The 17,790-nt window shown below is 37.1% G+C and overlaps 1 protein-coding gene across 2 annotated transcripts in view; it reads right to left on the bottom strand.

Annotated features, from left to right (window-relative positions):
* LUZP2 (leucine zipper protein 2) overlaps positions 1-17,790 on the bottom strand; it is a 103,511-nt gene that overhangs the window by 2,487 nt on the left and 83,234 nt on the right. Inside the window, exon 10 of one of the 2 annotated variants that reach the window (XM_032445007.2) lies at positions 6,098-6,184. The exons of the other annotated variant lie outside the window; for it this stretch is intronic. Coding sequence (XP_032300898.2) covers positions 6,098-6,184 — 87 coding nt within the window. The remainder of the gene's footprint in view (positions 1-6,097; positions 6,185-17,790) is intronic. 2 annotated transcript variants of the gene reach the window in all.

Raw genomic sequence — 17,790 nt, 5'->3', positions numbered from 1 at the left:
TTCATTATGTTTTTGCACTTGAGGAATTCTGACAGTCCCACGCCTGCGACCATGCTGATCTATGAAATATGTGGGTCTGATAGAACTTGTTTTTAGTGTATTGCCTAGTAAGTTAAGTAAAATATTCTTGTCTGGTTAGTCACACTGAGATAAACGTGAGGGTTTCAGGGCCTTGCAAGCCAACAGTCTCAAGATAAATGATGCTGCAGGTCAAAAAAGAAACAGCATGTCAAGCTGTGTAATAAAGAAGATGTTGTTACCATCACACACTAATCACTGAACCCCAGAGGTTGGAAGGGACCTCAGGATATCCTCAAGTCCAACCTGCCAGCTAAAGAAGGTACCCTACAATAAGTAGAAGAGGGAGACACCTAGATGGGCCATCAATATCTGTGTAGAAAGAGACTTCTCAGCCCCTCTCAGCATCCTGTTCCAGGCTTCCAGTACAAGCTTTAGGAATGGCATACAGAATCATTTACAAACACTGTTTCCATAGACCAGGTAAGAAAGGCCTTGTTGGTAGGAAAACAAAAGTGAAGGTTAATGTTTGTAGCATTCCAAATTTTTCCACTCACAGTTGTTTTTCTTTCTGGCAAAACACCATCTGGTACATTCTTCTAAATAAAGCAACTCCTACATCTTTATTACATTGTTAAATCACAAAGAATTGTCACTCATCACTGCGAAAAGGTGTATTACTAACAAATAAATTAGAGATTAAGTGCCAACCACAACCTTCATCTTGGCATCAATCAACAGAAGTACCATAGCCAGGACTGTAACAGGTCACTGAGCTCTCAGTTTCAAGTCAGGTCAGCTCCTAAAGTTGAGATGGACTAGTACAACAGCATCACTCACCATAAGCATAACCCAGGCTAGAACCAGCCCAACTTAAGTCTCACGCATATACAACCCCACACCTATTCACACACACACATATTTCCATGTATCCATGTGTACATATTTATACAATTGCATACACACGTTCTGTAATCCAGATGTATACCACTTATAGATGATAAACAGATTAAAGCAAATAAACAAGCACATTCACAAATATGTATATATTTTACTAGTCTGGTCACTCTGTGCCAAGTAGCTGGATGGTTTTTTTTTTGCTTGCTTTTGTATCTGCATGTCTCTTTCTATCCCACTAGCTCCTATGAGAGCTAGTTTGGTATGGCGGAAACTAGCACAGAAAAATGATAATTGCTTTCACAAAATAAAGGGCTGAACTGTCATCAGTGTGGTTTCCCATCTCATAACAGTAAGATTCTATTAAACTCTCCTGAAAGATTCTGGGATTTTGCCATGCTTAGCATCAAGATTTCAACACACCAATTCAGCTGGAAGGAGCTTTCAGGCTGTTTTCCTCACCCAGCTAAACTATTAAATCTTTAAGAATGAGCATCATATTTACAGGTTTATTAGAGATGAGGAGGAATTCTGCTATATTTATTTACCTGAAGACTTGTCAAATCAAGGACCTTTCATCCTAGTTTCATTAGCATGTGTCCACAGAAGCAACTCTTTCTTTCTAGATTCAGAAAGACAAGTTTTCATTGTTTATAACAACAGCCTGCATACAGTTATTACATAAACTATGACTACTCTCTGAAATCAAATGGCAGTGAAGTGAGGCAGACAGATCAAAGAATCCATAGAACTGTTGGGGACCTTAAATGTCATGTGGCCCAACTCCCCCGTAATGAACAGGAACACCAACAGCTCCATTAGATGCTTAGAGATCCCTTCAGCCTGACCCCAAACGTCTTCAAGGAGAGGCTTTCCACCATCTTACAGGCCAACCTGTGTCAGTACCTCACCACCCTTATCATAGAAAAACTTCTTACAACCAATCTAAAATCTACCCTCGTCTAATTTGAAATTATTTCCCCTTGTCTTATCACAGTCCCTGCTATAGAGTCCATCCCATTCTTTCTCATAGCTCCCTTCTGGATACTGAAAATCCTCGGTGCATTTCTATGAACCATACTGAAAGCTGTTTTCTCTGTTTCCTCTCTTCCCTAATATTATCTTATTTAATAAAAACCATAACTTAATATGTCACCATTAACAAGACACATCAGAATTTCACCCATGAATAAAACACACCTACACAGCAATCTCTATGGATTACATGTGGATGGATTGTTTGCCTTGCCATTAAGTTGCTGACACTTATCTGTCAACGCATAATCAACAAAAATAGAGTAGTGTAGTTGGAAAGAGATACGTGGAAATAAATGAAAAATGCTCACCTGTGTGGGCTTACAGGGAAAACTCCAAGAGAAGCAATCTCCAGAAAGAGATCCTTCCCCAGTGTCAACCAGCCCTTAAATGGGGTCTAGGAGAGGTGCAGCCAGGCTCCACCCTTCTGGACATACAGCTCAATTGCCTTCACCTGTGCTCCCAGGGCTGACTCAGTGCTCGCTTCAGGTGATCAATCAGAGGTTCAGGCCATGATTCAGCACTTCCCATGCAGTCAAGGATGTCTGCCAAATTATTTATGGGCTTATTTTTAAGAGAAATAATTTCCTCTTCATGTTACAGATGCTGCACTTCTATTGTCAGACATCAGGAAGCATCTAATGTCTGAGCAGTTAATTTCAACAGCTGTAATACACAGCAATGAGAACTCTGAACAGCAATAACCACAAATGCATTCATAATGTTGCCTTCAGCAACACATTTTGTGTGTGCAACAGGAAAAAAGCCATCTGCAACAGTGAAGAGAGAAAATGAACAGGGCATGATAATTGAGGTAGGGCACGTGCCTTGAAATACTGTTCCATTCTGTTTAGTTTAGTTTGCAATTTTATTAGCTAAGTATGTTTATATGAAATTCTGGTTATAAAATCTGCACATCTATCAGTAAAACATGCAACATTTGAGGAGTTATGGTACTTAGTTCAGCTTGTGAACTATAGAGCAGAGCAAGAGAGGTTTGCAGCTGCATGTATAAATTATAGAGATGGATCAGCCAAGTGTGCATCTTCATTTAAAAAGAAGTTTAAAAAAGGCAGTTAAAATTCAGCATGTCACTTGGCTATTAAACTACGCAATTTCATCTGCAAGCTGCTGAACCGTGCAACTACAAGGGTATCCCACTGCATCTACGCAGGGATTATGAGCTGCTTTTGTTACTCAAGGAATCGTACCACTTATCACTAGTGGACAGGAAACCAAGAAAATACATCCAACTCTGCTAAAGGGATAAATCATTTCCTATTTCCAGATATTCTGCAATATTGGTTGAAACAACCTGAAAGGTTTAAAAGGCAAACTTAGCTAAAATTAGCTAAAACATTTCATGTTAAATTGAAAAAAAACTCAATATATATTTAAAGCAGAAAAAGAACCCACTGCATTTTCGCAGACAAATCCTATCTAATACTGCAATTAATCTGATGTTTGAATTGTTATTAATCTGCAACTTGTCTGTAATCTGCTTGTTAATTTATTGTATCTGTGATAAGCACATTAGTGCTAAAAGTGCTCTGTTCTAGTTGTTCATTTAACCTACCATTACAACCAGCACGTCAGGCTGAAATTCATCAGGTCACAAGATTTTAGTTCTCCACCACATGCATTACACACTACTCTGACATGTGATTTTTTTCCCTACACTGAATATAGATGTTTTGATTTCTTGTATTTCTTTTTTTCTTGTAATAATACAACTTTTCCAATTTTTGAACTAGGACATTAACCATATCGTTAACCAGGTAAACCATTAAAATGCCATTCTGCTGTGAAAAAGCTGTTATTAGGCAAGTTAGGTCACTGTCCCTGGAGGTGCTCCAGAATCACAGCGATGCGGCACTGAGGGACATAATCAGTGGGGAATATTGGTGGTAGGTGAATGGTCAGGCTAGGTTATCTTGGAGCTCTTTTATAACCTCCCTGATTCCATGATTCTAAGGCACATTTCTGTTCATAACACACTTCTGCTGCTTTTCATAATCCTCTCCTATTTTAGTGCACAATGCACTTAGAGAATGGTTAAATTAAATTCAAGTAATATCTTTCTGACCTGCATAGTGCTCGTTTAAGAAGCAGCATTACTGCAATCACCTCAAGACTTTTATCATGATTTCTATCATTGAAATGCTTATAATAATGGCATTTTTCCCCCCCCTCTCTCTTTACCTCCTTGGAAAAGCAATGGGAGAACATGATTTTAAAGTTCTGCAGTTGAAATTGGAACACAATAATGAAGGCAAATGCTACGGTTGCTTAGAGACAATGATAATTTTTAGCCCAATACTCAATGTCCTTTGTTACTGAATGATTAATGACCATGCAGTGTTTGTTTACTGCAGAAAATTAAAGCTGTAAATAAAAGCACTATCACTTTTATTTATCAGAGAAACTGTACAAGGACACAGAACAAGAAACTTAAGATAATAAGAGAACAAAGAAACACTTTATAGATTGTTAGTTTTTAGCCCAAATAAATGGTTTTAAATGACATGCATAGGAATTATTTGTCTGTTTTTCATTTCAAATACATTTTTGTGTGTAAGTATTTGTCCTTAAGAGTGTCAAAAAGGGGGAGCTTTTGGGTAGAGGGAAACAATGCAAGGAAAACCCGTCCCTTCTGCACAGAGACTTTCAGGAACCAGAGGCAAAATGCATCTCTGGACAAAAAAGTGCTATTGACAAGACCACTCCAATAAAGAATAATCAATAACAAAAAGATTTTTTACACTTTAAGGAGCAGATTTTTTCAGTCTGTCCTGCATCCCAGAGGCCATTCTCTTCTTAACCACTGTCCACTTCATTATGCTTAAAAATGGAATTAACATTTTTAATAACACTGCAGGTTCTGTTTCTATTGGGAATTAATACTTCACTGGAGGTATAATAATTGAGAGATTAAATAAGACTTAATCCTACAACTCAAGCCTAGATGTATAACCTGGTTTCTACACCTGTAACTCATAGTGCACTTAGAGGAGGGAAGGGAAGAGGTTTGAAGTTTCAATGATCTTCAATCGTGACAAGTGCATCAGCTTCTCAAAACTTGTAACTCCAGTTAGAGACTTCCTCTGCCTTCTCAAACAAACGCTTCATACCAATTTGAGCTATGTTGACTAAATCGATGAGAATACAAGTTGGCAGCAGCAAAGAACACCCTTCTCCAAACACAAACAATTAAATCCCTGCTTTTATGGAAAATGCTCCTTTGTCAGTATCTTCCATTGCCTAATTTGAAACAGAATGAGCGTTTAGTTGTTCTCCTGAGTTGAGCAATGGTATAATTTCTCTTTTTTCCTCTCTGCTTAACATATTTATTTCAGTTAAAAGTTTGAATCGCTTTCTACAAACGCTCAGCAAACCTCTAAATAAATGAAATGTTACATTAAATGTTTCATTAAATGTTCCATAACTTTCCCAAAGGGTAACCCACTCCCAGCTACTTTCTAAATGGAGTTCATAGAATCATAAAATGATCTGGGTTGAAAAGGACCTCAAAGATCATCTAGTTTCAACCCACCTGCCGTGAGCAGGGTCACAAATAGACCAGGCTGCCCAGACCCAAATCCAGCCTCAGAATTATAGATCTTATTCTTTCTTCTCCTTCTCTTTAAGAAGCAACTTCTTTATCTTTAGACATAAAGAGTGCTGCAACAGCAAGTTAAAAACACTTCTGCGTACATTATTCCTTTTTGTCTTTGCTCTCTCAAGAGGATGTGGCAGAGAAGAAGTCATTCATAACTAAATAAAATATTAATGTTTGCAATAAATGTGTGATGCATGCAGCTTCTTTGCTGGGTACTCTGACACCTAGATCAGTTCCCCAGATTTCTTTGTGCAACAGCACAAAGTACTGTGATCACTGCCAGCAAGCCACACGCTCACCTCTATGGGAGATGGTTGTGTTTGGATGAAGGAGATGCACTCAGAAGCTCATTCAAGAGCCACTGTGACTGTCTCATTTTTGCTGCCATCTCCTATATTTCACCTGAAACTTTATAATACACACATTACCTTGGTTAGGATAAGTAAATCACATTGATAGTCACTTTGGTGCTTAATGTTTTTATACAATCTAGGTTAAAAACCTGATTTCTAGGTGAGCTCAGCTTACATCTTGAGAATCGCACTCCTGGATGCTCTGAATTTCTTCCTTTCTTGAGGTCATGTGAAGACTCTCTTTCCCTGGTGAAGCATTTTGCTGGACATCAAAAGAAAAGAAAAAAATTAAACCTACAGATAAAACTTCATAAAATAAAATAAAAATCAGGAGAACTGCAAAGGTCAGGTACTACAAACTGTTAACTACTTTATACACTGCATTTTCAGTATGCTTTATACAAAGGAATGTTTTAAGACATGTTTTCATTAAATCATTCCCCTAGAAAGGGTTTCATCTGCATACATAATCAAGACTTGCAATCTGAAACTGACCACACAGAAGTGACTTGATTGTACATTACTAAGCAAGATCAATACTTTGTAATGCAATGTAAGTTAAACTACATTTTCTCTAGCACCAACATTTTGGAGATGAGGGTGAGAAGAGAGGTATAAAGAAATTGTTTTGTGAAACAATGAATATAATTTCACAACTGGTCTTTTATCCTGAGTGATTTGCCTGTTTGGATTGCAATCACAATAATACAGTCACACAAACTTAAATGTCTTCCTGCTGAATGACACAGGTGTATGGATGTGGAATGATTTGCAGTACCTGTAGAATACACATTAATCTGATTTCTTGACTATCTGCAGCAGTAAATCTACATAGGAGGTGAGGAAATGCAGTCAGCTTGAACCCTTATTAACCTAACAAAATAAAGGTCTCTGCACAGATACCAGATTTCTCAGCGTGTTGTACCCATTTCTACAAAACCAGGTGAAGTCTGAGATACTCAGGGGAGACTGCCAGCAAGGAAGCATTTCCCCAGTGTCTTGTTTTCAAATACTATTCCTAGGAAAATGAATACAAGAAAATTTCTCATTCTTATCCTCTTTAATTCTCAAAATATCTGAGATGTCATGCTTTATCCTAGAAGCAACTTCTTCCCCGCCCCCTCCTCCACCCCCCCCCCTCCCCCCCACCACCCAAACAAAAAATAATGTTTTTCCAAAGCAATTCAATTTCCATGCAATTGCCTTACCCAGTAGGATCAGATTCTGTAGCCTCCAGCCCTGCTCAGGACATCAAACTAGGGAACCATAACAGGTCTGCTTCATTTGGTCTGATTTCTACTCAACAGGCATCACATCACTCCAGCTATCACACCACCCTCATCTCCAATTGCTTTTCATTTTGTTACTCAAAGCTGACATTGCTCTGTCTAAAGTTCTCAAGTGAAATGTCACGAAACTTCTCACACAGGTCACAGAGAGTTAACCAGAATCTGAGAGACATGGGTAGGGGATCGGAAGATGTCTTGCCAGGTGCAGCCTGGTTCCAGAACAGCATATGGCATTCTTGTGTTTTAACTATGTACCTTTAATGCATAACACTTTGAAACTAAAATTGTTTTTTTATAAGAATTGGGGGGGAAAAGAGTAAATATTAAAAGAAATAATCTATGTTTCTGAAGGCTTATCTGTTTGCTGATGATGCATGAGGTTTTGAAGTATTCTCTGCAAACAAGATGCTTTGTTGTCAAAAGTACTTCCTCCTAACAAAAAAGAAATACATTATTCTTTGCCTGAATGAAGCCTGTTTACTAAATTGATAAGATAACCTCATGGAACTGCCACTAAGCAGGCTGGAGCAAACTACACTGGAAACAGTTTAACAGTTTCTCAACTCCTTCCCAGTTTGCCTTCAGCTTTCTGAGCCCTCCTCAAAGATTTTCAATCCAAGATTTCACATGTGAATATTTTTTCAAGGCTCATTTTTATTTTTTATATAGTTTTTAAATTGCAGAATATTCCTTACAAGCCTGACTAAAAACTTGGAATTTCAGATACTTGAAATAAATAGAATTTTTACAGTACATTTAACACATATACTTGCTGACGGAGCCCACTGGGGCACACTTTGCTTGTGGCCAAGATTTCAGAATCCTTATAACTGAAAAAGCAATCCTAACTCATTAGTTCTTTCAGTTCTCTTTCAAAGAGAATTCTGAGAAGAAATGACAGAGTTCAGCTCTGGCTCAAGCCTTTGAATTTCTTTCACTTATACTTTGTATCTTTTTTTCTTCTAACATCTTACACATTGTCTTCTCCAAGCATGTGTTTAAATTGTACTCACTGTGTGACTAAAGAAAACCAGAAAGCTAAATTAACAGCATTACACCTTTCATAATCTTTTGACTTGGATTCATCACTGATTTTTTTCCTGCTGTAATGATAGAATGGCTTGCGTTGGATGGAACCTCAAAGATCATCTAGCTCCTACTGGTGCGCTGTGATAACGTTATCCAATCCATCTTCCCATCTTTTCAGCATCACTGCACCACTCTCCAGTCATTATTTGGTGATGTGTTTCCCAAAATTCCACTGACAGGCCTACTTGTCAAATGATTAGCCCACACAAACCAGCACATTTATTTCCTTTCACTGAGACCATCAGACAGTTCTTTTCTACACTATGGGTTTCTAGTGATATTCAGTTTCCATGTTAAAGTTATTCAATTAAGAAAACTCAGATCTAATAAAGGGATTGTATGGCATTTTGGATGTAAGCAAACAAAGCAGCTTCTTGCTCAGTAGATATTCATGATAAAATCAATACGTAAATAAATTTGCATGAGAATCAAGATTTATTTTTCCTCCAATGACAGGCATCATCATTATGATAGACAAATCCACAGCCTGGACTTTAGGTTGAGAAATCATTACCTAGAAACATCTCAACTTTAGGTTGAGAAATCATTACCTAGTAGCTTTTTACTGGCCAAACTCAAAATCATGCACAGGGGAGACTTGGTAGCCAACTGGCACACCTGTCCTGTCTGGCTATATTGGTGACAACAGGCTGGTGCATGGACTGAGGCCAGCATCAGAGTCCCCCAGGCTAGGGGTGCTGGCATTCAGCTGCTTCCAGAGGGGCTGCTAATTGGGTTCCTCAAAGGGACCACCAATAGGAAATAATCAGCACCTGAGCTGTTTCTGCTTTGCTCAAGAGTTTTTCTCTTCTGGGAGACTTCTTATTCTTTTGGGATATAAATGATTTCTTGTCACCTCTAGGAAATCCAAACTCACTCAAGGATTTGTAGCACTTACTGTGAAAAAGCAGAGCAGTTCTTAACGTAGCGAGCAGATGAAGATGTCAGAGATTTCTGGGCAAGGTACATAGTGCAAGAGCCAGAAATATCTCCTTTTCAGCATCAGTTCTATTTGACTGCTCCTGGAAACCACATACTTAGTCGGCACATCACTTGCATGCACAGGCCAGCAGCCACATGACACCTCACATCCTTCGGTCAAGAAAAATGTGTTGATCCTGCCATCTTTCCCTTCCCCCTTTTGGCTGCATCATTTGCAATTGGAGAAGTACAGTTGCTTTTTTTTACATTGTACAATAGAGTTCTACTTGCTCACCTAGTCCTATAAATTTGAGATATTTTAAAGGGAGTCATCTGTTAAACTTTTCTGCAATAGAAATCACAGATAAATATGTATGACTGCCTGCAGGGAGTATAAAGCAAACCACTGTATCACATTTTCTAGTATCCCCACTTATTCACAGCAGAATAAATACATGATAAGTCCAATTCTAATAACAATACATGACCGTGATTATTTCTATGATGGTCATCATATACACATATATATGCATATATTTTTATGTGCATGTTTGTGTGTTTGTGTATATTCAGGAGAGGTAGCTAACTTAACTCACCTATGCAGTCAGTATTACCCACCAGCAGGAGGAAAAGACATAGCTCACTTTTTACTTCTATTTAATCCACAACTACAGTTACATTTATGCAGGGCTGTTTATCTCAAAGGGCCGCAAACCCTACAGCATACCAGATGTTTAAATTTCTGCATAACACTTCTTTAGCAAACAGAGTTCCCTTGATTATTACTTTTAATTTGCATTATATTCAAACACCTTTGAGGTGGAAAGTATTTTCTTTCCGGTATTCATTATGCCAACACTGTACACTGAGAAACAACAAGCAAAAGCTTTTACAAAGAATCTAAGAAAAACCCACTGCCATTAAAACTGAGAGCTGTTGGCACATCTTTAATATGGATACTGAAATAATACATTTTTCTTTCTTTTCACATGTATTTGTGCTATTTGCAATAGCATTTTGTACCCAGCAAACTAGTATTTAAGTTGCTGCTCAAATACCTCCAATGGAAGAGCAACATCCTTTTACAGAAATAGCTGGAGAGGTACTCTAGGGCATCTAATTAGGCTGCAGATGGATATTTAAAGCAATTTATGCAATACAAAGCTACAGGCTAACAGAAAGATGCTACATCTGTCCACTGTGGTATTGTGCTCTGAATTCTGCAGTTATTTTTTCTACTATAGCTCATTTTGAGAGCACTGCATATTTCACCTAATTTAACCAAATGTTTCCTAGTAGAACCTTAAACCAAGATTTTCAGTTGCCTCACTTGTAACAAATGCATTTTCTTATTTATATTTACACCATCTCAGGGGGAAAAAAAAATAACAGCAAAAAGGCTCATGAAAATGGATGTAATCAATTTTCTCTAGATCAATAAGGAGTTACCTGTAATGATTCACTGTACCTCAGTTTTCAAGATAGTCAAAACGATGCATTTGCCTGTATTTAACTGCAAGCAATGACTCATGATAAAGTATACCTAAATCACTTGTTTTCGGGGGACAAATTACTAATAAACTATTTCCAGTGAGACTTAACAGGGAAGAGGGCTAAAATTACCCAATGTAACTGAAAACAGAAGTTAGAAATACTATTTCCTCAGAATGACTTTGTGAAATCCACAAAAAAATAACATACATCAAGCTGAAGACAAAACATCACCATCTACTTGTCATACAGCAATTATATGTATACTTGTAAAAAGAAACAAATACTGAAGCTATTGGAGACAGATGTTCGGCTAGCCAGGAAAATTAAGCACAAGGACAACCACATATATCACAACAAAGCTTTGGACTCCATTGGAGCTAAGCACTGACCATCCAGATTACAACTTAATTCAGTAATGATCATCCTACAAAAATCTAAGTTGTGTACAATACACCACAAGTGTGAGTAGTCATTTTTATATAATAATAGATATAATCAAGATTATATAGCAGAATCATTAAGATTGGAAAAGTTCACTAAGATCACCTAGTCCACCCACCAGCCCATCACCACCGTATTCATGCCGTGTGATACACTGAGATATAACTGTGTCTCTGCACTCAGTGAGAGAGAACACAAAGTTAATACTAAATATCATTGGTTTCATTACTAATTATTATTAAACTGATCACTTCATAATCATAGAAGGTTGGAAAATACCACTAAGACCATTGTGTCCAACCATCAGCCCATCACCACCATCCACACCAGCTCACATCCCTCAGTGCCACAATAACATGGCAGCTTCAGTAGAGGCAGAGGCAACGATGGGTTTGTTCTTTTTTGTATGCATGTTTCCCTACATTCCCTTCTAGCAGTTATTATCAAACAAACTGTTTTTACACTTGCTGATATCTTTAGCTTTGATTGTCACTGCAACTTCTCTGAAGCACTGATTTTGTTTGTGGTCTCAGATTTATATTTTCAAGTGTTCTACATTTATCATTGTAGATGTTCACTTGCACAAGGACAGCAAGAAAACAAATTCCTGTTGTTTTTATTTGTGTAAGAGTTGAACAGCCCCTAAGTCTTAGAATATCTCCTAACACTAATAACAACAGCAGCAAGAACAAATTACTTGTAGGTGCTTGTGAATAATTCAGCTAAAAGGAAAGCAAATGTTAATCAGATAAACTCTTTGCTGTGAGCCACATTATGTTCTCAAGTTATGCAAGACTTTGCAAGTTTCCAAAGTAAATGTGTATCATGTCCAATACTCAAAATCTTCAAGCACACAGAATAACAAAGTTTCTATTCTCCACTTAGCAGAGGCTGGAAGGTGTAGGATTATCACCAACACTCTGAGATTGTATTAACTTGCAATGAACTGAGAGCAGAGCGTGGACGACTTTTTCATGACCCACAACCCAAAAGCAACCTCAAGTCCAGAACGAATCAGACAACCATTTTCTGAAAGCTCTTGCTGCCAAAGAAATCCTCTATCACTTCCATTTGTTCTACATAAAACTCAGTAATAACCCAGCAGAACATAACTCTGGGTACATTCTGACATTTACTCTACAAGATTATTCTAGCTGCCAGATTTCTCTTGCCTTCCCTTTTATGCAGTGTGATGCTCTATGAATAAAGGCCAAACCAAACAAAGTAAGAAAATTACCATGAAAGCACAGCTTAACTTAAGAGACAAAATAGCTAATCTGTCTGAAATGTATTCATGTATGACTATAGAGGACACTCAGCTGCATCCTGTGTAATATAGGGCAATTCTACTGCCACATATTTTTAGGTGCTGACAACTTGTGCAGTTAGAAGAAAAACTCCTAATAGAAAACTACATTTATAGTTCCCTTCAGATAACAGAACTGCGATCTGCAGCTAAATATATGAGAACATCTGCAATAAACAACCATGAAATTTGAGGACAGATGGCATTCTGACATTACTTGAAATGGCGTCTCATCACAATAACACCACAAAAGGAAACAGCTATTCAAATTTGAGGGTCACTGACCACTGTAAAATTTTCCAAAGTAATCCCAATTACAAAAACACCTGTGCCCAATTATTTTTATGCTTATTCAATGAAAATAAATAAATAAATAAATAAATAAATAATACTACTTTCAGCATCAAGTGTTGACATTCATTTAATACCAGTGCTGTGTTAGCCTTCTGTTCATTCACTCATACTAGTGCAAACAACAAGCTAAAAATTCTGAGTATTTAAGAATTTATAAAACAAGTGCACTGAAAAGAACATCTTATCAGTAAAACATAACACAAGATTCCAGCATTATCTTCAGCTAAGTGATGTGGAATTCAGTCTGAGAAGTCAGTAGAGCTGCTAACCCGTTGGCCTAAAAATACGGCTGGATTTGTCACACAGCACTTCAAGAATTTCTTGAATTATTGTACTGTTGAAGGACTTTCTAATAGACTTCTGGCATCCATATCACTAATCATTTCCATTTCAATTATAAACTTTTACCTTTTTCTTTCTCTAAGTTGAGCAAAATAATTGGGGGCAATCTGAGAAATGATGGTTGTATAAACTGTAAAAGATATATCTGTTTTCTGTATCCTACCATTGCCTAAAGGATCAATTCTATGACATACTGACTATTCTATAGGCTTGCTAAGAAACACTTGGATATAGGCAGTAAGGACTCCACTACTTTTTGATGCCTTTTACTACCTAACAAAAACATTCTTCAAATCTTGTAGCTCCTCTCAGTAACATCAGGGCACTCTGTTTCTCAATGTTCTATTTTCTACCTACTTCTTCTGTGATCTGCAAAGATCAATTCAGCTTCTTAAACAATTTAGCAGTAGGAAAACCTGAAGGGCCACATAAGGACACAGAGAGATAGAATTTTGGCTGTCTGAAGTATACAAATCAGAGCCCCACAGCTGCTGAAAATTCATCACCCAGATAGTGCTACCTATTAAACAACAGGAAATAACCACATGAATAAATAAAACAAAGGCAGAAGTTACTGTTATATAGACAAGGCATCAAAATACATATATGAAAAGAGACAACCAATATTATACACCTTATATAATAATATAAGAATTGAAAGAAGCACTAGAGACAAATGACAATTTAAAAGGCAAAATATACTATATTCTGATGTTTACAACATAAGATAGTTATTCCTATGAGGTTATCTTCATTTCCTTTTCCTATTTCTAATTGTTTCTTGTCACATTACACATTGGAATTTATTTGAAATGATGACAAAGCATGGACATTATAACAACCAGCATTTTCCAAAGGGCTCTCCCAAACTGCTTTCCAGTAGGCAATGCCACTTATTTCATAGATGATAAAACAGAAGTACAGCATGGCAAGCTACAAAAAATGCAAGTTTTCTTTTGTGCCCTAGGCATGTCATGTGAGTGAATGCATTTTAGAATTTCTTAGGCTTTGTGTGCATTTAGAACACTGAGATGGGAACAAATATAAGTCAAGATGGCAAGTAAACTGCAGTATATGTTCCACAAAGGAACAGCAAATCTTTATAAGTATTCCATATACAGCAATTAAAAATATTCTACTGCAAAGCACAGCTTGTACAGCATTTGTACAAATGCTACTCTGTACAGCACAAGAGCTCCAGACATCTATTTGTATTATATGCTAAGATCAGTATCCTTCGTTCCTCTTGAGCCCCAGTGAAATACTAATGCACACTTTGAAAAATAAAAAGAAACAAAAAGCTTCATCAATAAAGGATATGTACTATAAACAATATAACTGGAAATTAAGCTGATTTTTCAAGTGTCTTCCCAATAAACATTAAATACACAGGCACAATGTTTTTGTTTGAGGAGGAAGGGTCACCTTGACAAAGTTTAATCACCCTGCTGCCTTTCAACTGAATGTTGATGTGAGTCAGTAACTTTGTTTTACAGATCACTTCATATGAAACCTGGCTGCTATTTTTGTTTTATTTCCTACCTCTTTTTTATCACCCAACTTCCATTCCCCATATCCCTAAGCAATTAAGATTTGTAATAAACTAGTCGGGCTAACATTTGATCCATTGTGTCTTAATCGTGCTATTGGATATCCATGTATAGTAAAAGAACCACCTCTACCTCCTATTAATTGGAGCAAGACAATATTGAAGAAGACAAAGCACTGAATCACCAAAACACATTTGATTTCCTAATATCTCCATTCAGAACTGGGGCAATGCTAAGCTTCATTACGACAACCCAACCTTCAATTTAATCTTACAGCTGATAATTGAAAAGACAGCACTAGGTTCTCAGTAGGTTAACATCTGCACAACCGAGCTCAAGTTCTAGTCCATGTGTTAAGATAGAAGTACTCCAGTTAGAATACTTCCCTGTTCTCTGAGGTTCATGACTTTTTGGGGTGGAAGAGGCTGCTAGGGTATAAATGGTGGGTGGTTACACAGCTGGGTAGCTGGACTACATGAACTCTGAAGGTCACTTACAACTGAACTATTTTATCTTCTATTCTAAATAATTAATTTATAACATTTTCCATAATCACACTGTAACCATCCTATGTGTGTTTGCTACTCAGTCTGTAGTATGGAAATGTTAAATGAAGAAACACCTGAAAACAACTATCTAAACTGCAAAGACTGAAGAGCAAGTCACGTTACTAAAAGTACTGCATATCTCCATTCAAATATTGAAATGTAGAATTACAGCAGCTATCCCAGTCCTCTTAGCTACAAAACAAATCAAGCAACTATAAATCTCACTGAATAATATAAAATATTAAAATCATTCAAGGTTAACATATTAGAAATTAAGTATTTTTACCTAGATAAAACACACCTGCACTTTAGATTGCATACAAAATTCTCCAGAATGCTGACAGGATACTTTTGTGTGGATTTTGTAGAATTTTGAAGTACGTGGAAAAGGGAATGTTGCAAACTGCACCTTCTGTAGGAAAAAACGAAATCCTCAGGGCTTTAATCAATTTTTAATAGGTTGGTTCAGCAAATAATGAGCAAAAGAAGAAATGACTTTGAAAAGCATTGACTTGAAAATCATATACACCTTTCTTCCAGGGGAAAACTTGTTTGTGAAGAACACTGCTCACTAAATTTAAGCTGTTCATACCAGCACCACACACCCAGGGCACAAAATACAGAGGGGAACTTGTTAAAAAACAAAACAAAAATCAGCATTAGGAAGGTACACAGTGCACACTTACAGTGCTTTGCCGTAAGTATTCTGTCAGTATCTGAGAGAATAAAACTACTAAGTTTAATAACAAACTACCCTTACATTTTATTTTCCTTTGGTAGTGAGAAAAGCGTGATTCCTTTAACTATCATCTGTTTTATAACCACAAAGTGTTTAGTCTTTTCTTATTCATGTGTACTTCTTGATGATGTGCTCCATAGCCACATATCAATTATTTCATAAGGAAAACAGAGTAGAAATTCAAGTTTTCATATAAGCTTTTGTCTGATTTATGCAAAACACATAATGATTAGAATTCACTGGCATCCTTAAAGCTAAAATGTTGCCCTTCCAATTCTAAAGATATCTTCACTATGCCACACATTTTTTTCTTTTTAATTTCCTATATTATAGTTCTAAATACTGGAAAGCTTTCCTTTCTAAAAGGAACTCAGCTCTGTACCCTTTGAGCTATTAGTTGTACTTAAAAGCATAGCTTATTATGTGCTATTGCCACACATGGCTGTGTTTCTCACACGTCTGCCAATACTACAAACATTTATCTACATTCATTCTGTGAACTTTTCTCATCTAGTAGCTACTTACTGGAAAGCTCTAAAATAGTCTTACGGGGAAAAAACAAGAAAACAACAGAGGTGCAATGTCAACACTACAATCACAGCAGTGTCTGCACAGGAGCAAGCACCACAATCTGTCTGCTAAGCAGAGAGAACTGAAATTGCTAAGCTGTATGTTGCTTGGGCTCAATACAGCTAGTTGTAACCAACAAGGCTGCTAACTTCTTGCTTCTTCAGCTGTTCCTGTTGTATTAACCTTCGGCAATCAGCTGAAGCTTGAATGCTCTGAATTCTCAGGACAGCTGAATTAAAAACAGCTGGGATTATTGTTTATGCTTCACTACTATAATGGGAACATAAACTTGTGAAGGGGAAAATAAAAATCATAACCACCTTGCTGCTCTCTATGATTACACCAATGTACTAAGAATCACACCTTTCACTCCCAGTCTAGTCAGTATTTCAGGGGTACTGAAACTAAAAAACATGTTCCTTCTAGAATGTTATCACTTCTTTCCAAGCTGACAGCTACAGAGTCATGTTAGTAGGATGCCTAAATAAACAGCACTGCAGTATTTCTACATAAATTCAGTCAAGATAATGACATCATTTGTAATTTGTAGCACTTCTGTTTGGAAGGGTAAGTTTATTTCTGACAGCTTATAAATACTTTATATATGTATTTACATTCCCACAAAGGATTTTTAAAATCACTCCACAAAATACAGACTATCAACCTAGCACTTCTAGGAACATTCACCTTAAGGGATTTGTGAAATACCGAGCAGGCAATAGTCATTGTTAAACTTGAAACTAAATGGAATACTTAAAAACCATGGGAACACTGTAATTGGGGATTTAAGATGTATTCCTTTCAAAACTTTCCATCATTCTTGATCCTGTGCTTAATGATTCCCTTTGCCAATAATTCAGAAGTACAGAATCATAGAATTATTTGAGTTGGAAGGGACCCTTAAAGGCCAATCCAATCTGCATCTCCCTTCTTCTAGTTTCAGATAATTTCCCCTTCTCCTATCAAAACAGATCCTGCTAAGGAGTCTGTCCCTTTCTTTCTTATAGCTCCCTTATAGTTACTGAAAAGCCATTCACAGGCCTCCTTGGAGCCTTCTCTCCCCCACCTCATACTGATAGTGAGGGTTGCCACAACCCAAGAACAAGACCTCACGCTTGGCCTTATTAAGTACTCCTTGGCTCACTCCTTGAGCCTATCAAAGTCTCTCTGAATGGCATCTCAACATTGTCTAAACCCCAGTTTCATCAACATAGTGCCAATCTTC

The sequence above is a fragment of the Coturnix japonica genome, chromosome 5 (assembly GCF_054131305.1).
Source record: "Coturnix japonica strain WE chromosome 5, WE-NBRP24, whole genome shotgun sequence".
Classification (NCBI taxonomy): domain Eukaryota; kingdom Metazoa; phylum Chordata; class Aves; order Galliformes; family Phasianidae; genus Coturnix; species Coturnix japonica.
Note: the sequence above shows the minus strand (reverse complement) of the source record. Positions and strands in the feature narration are given on the sequence as shown.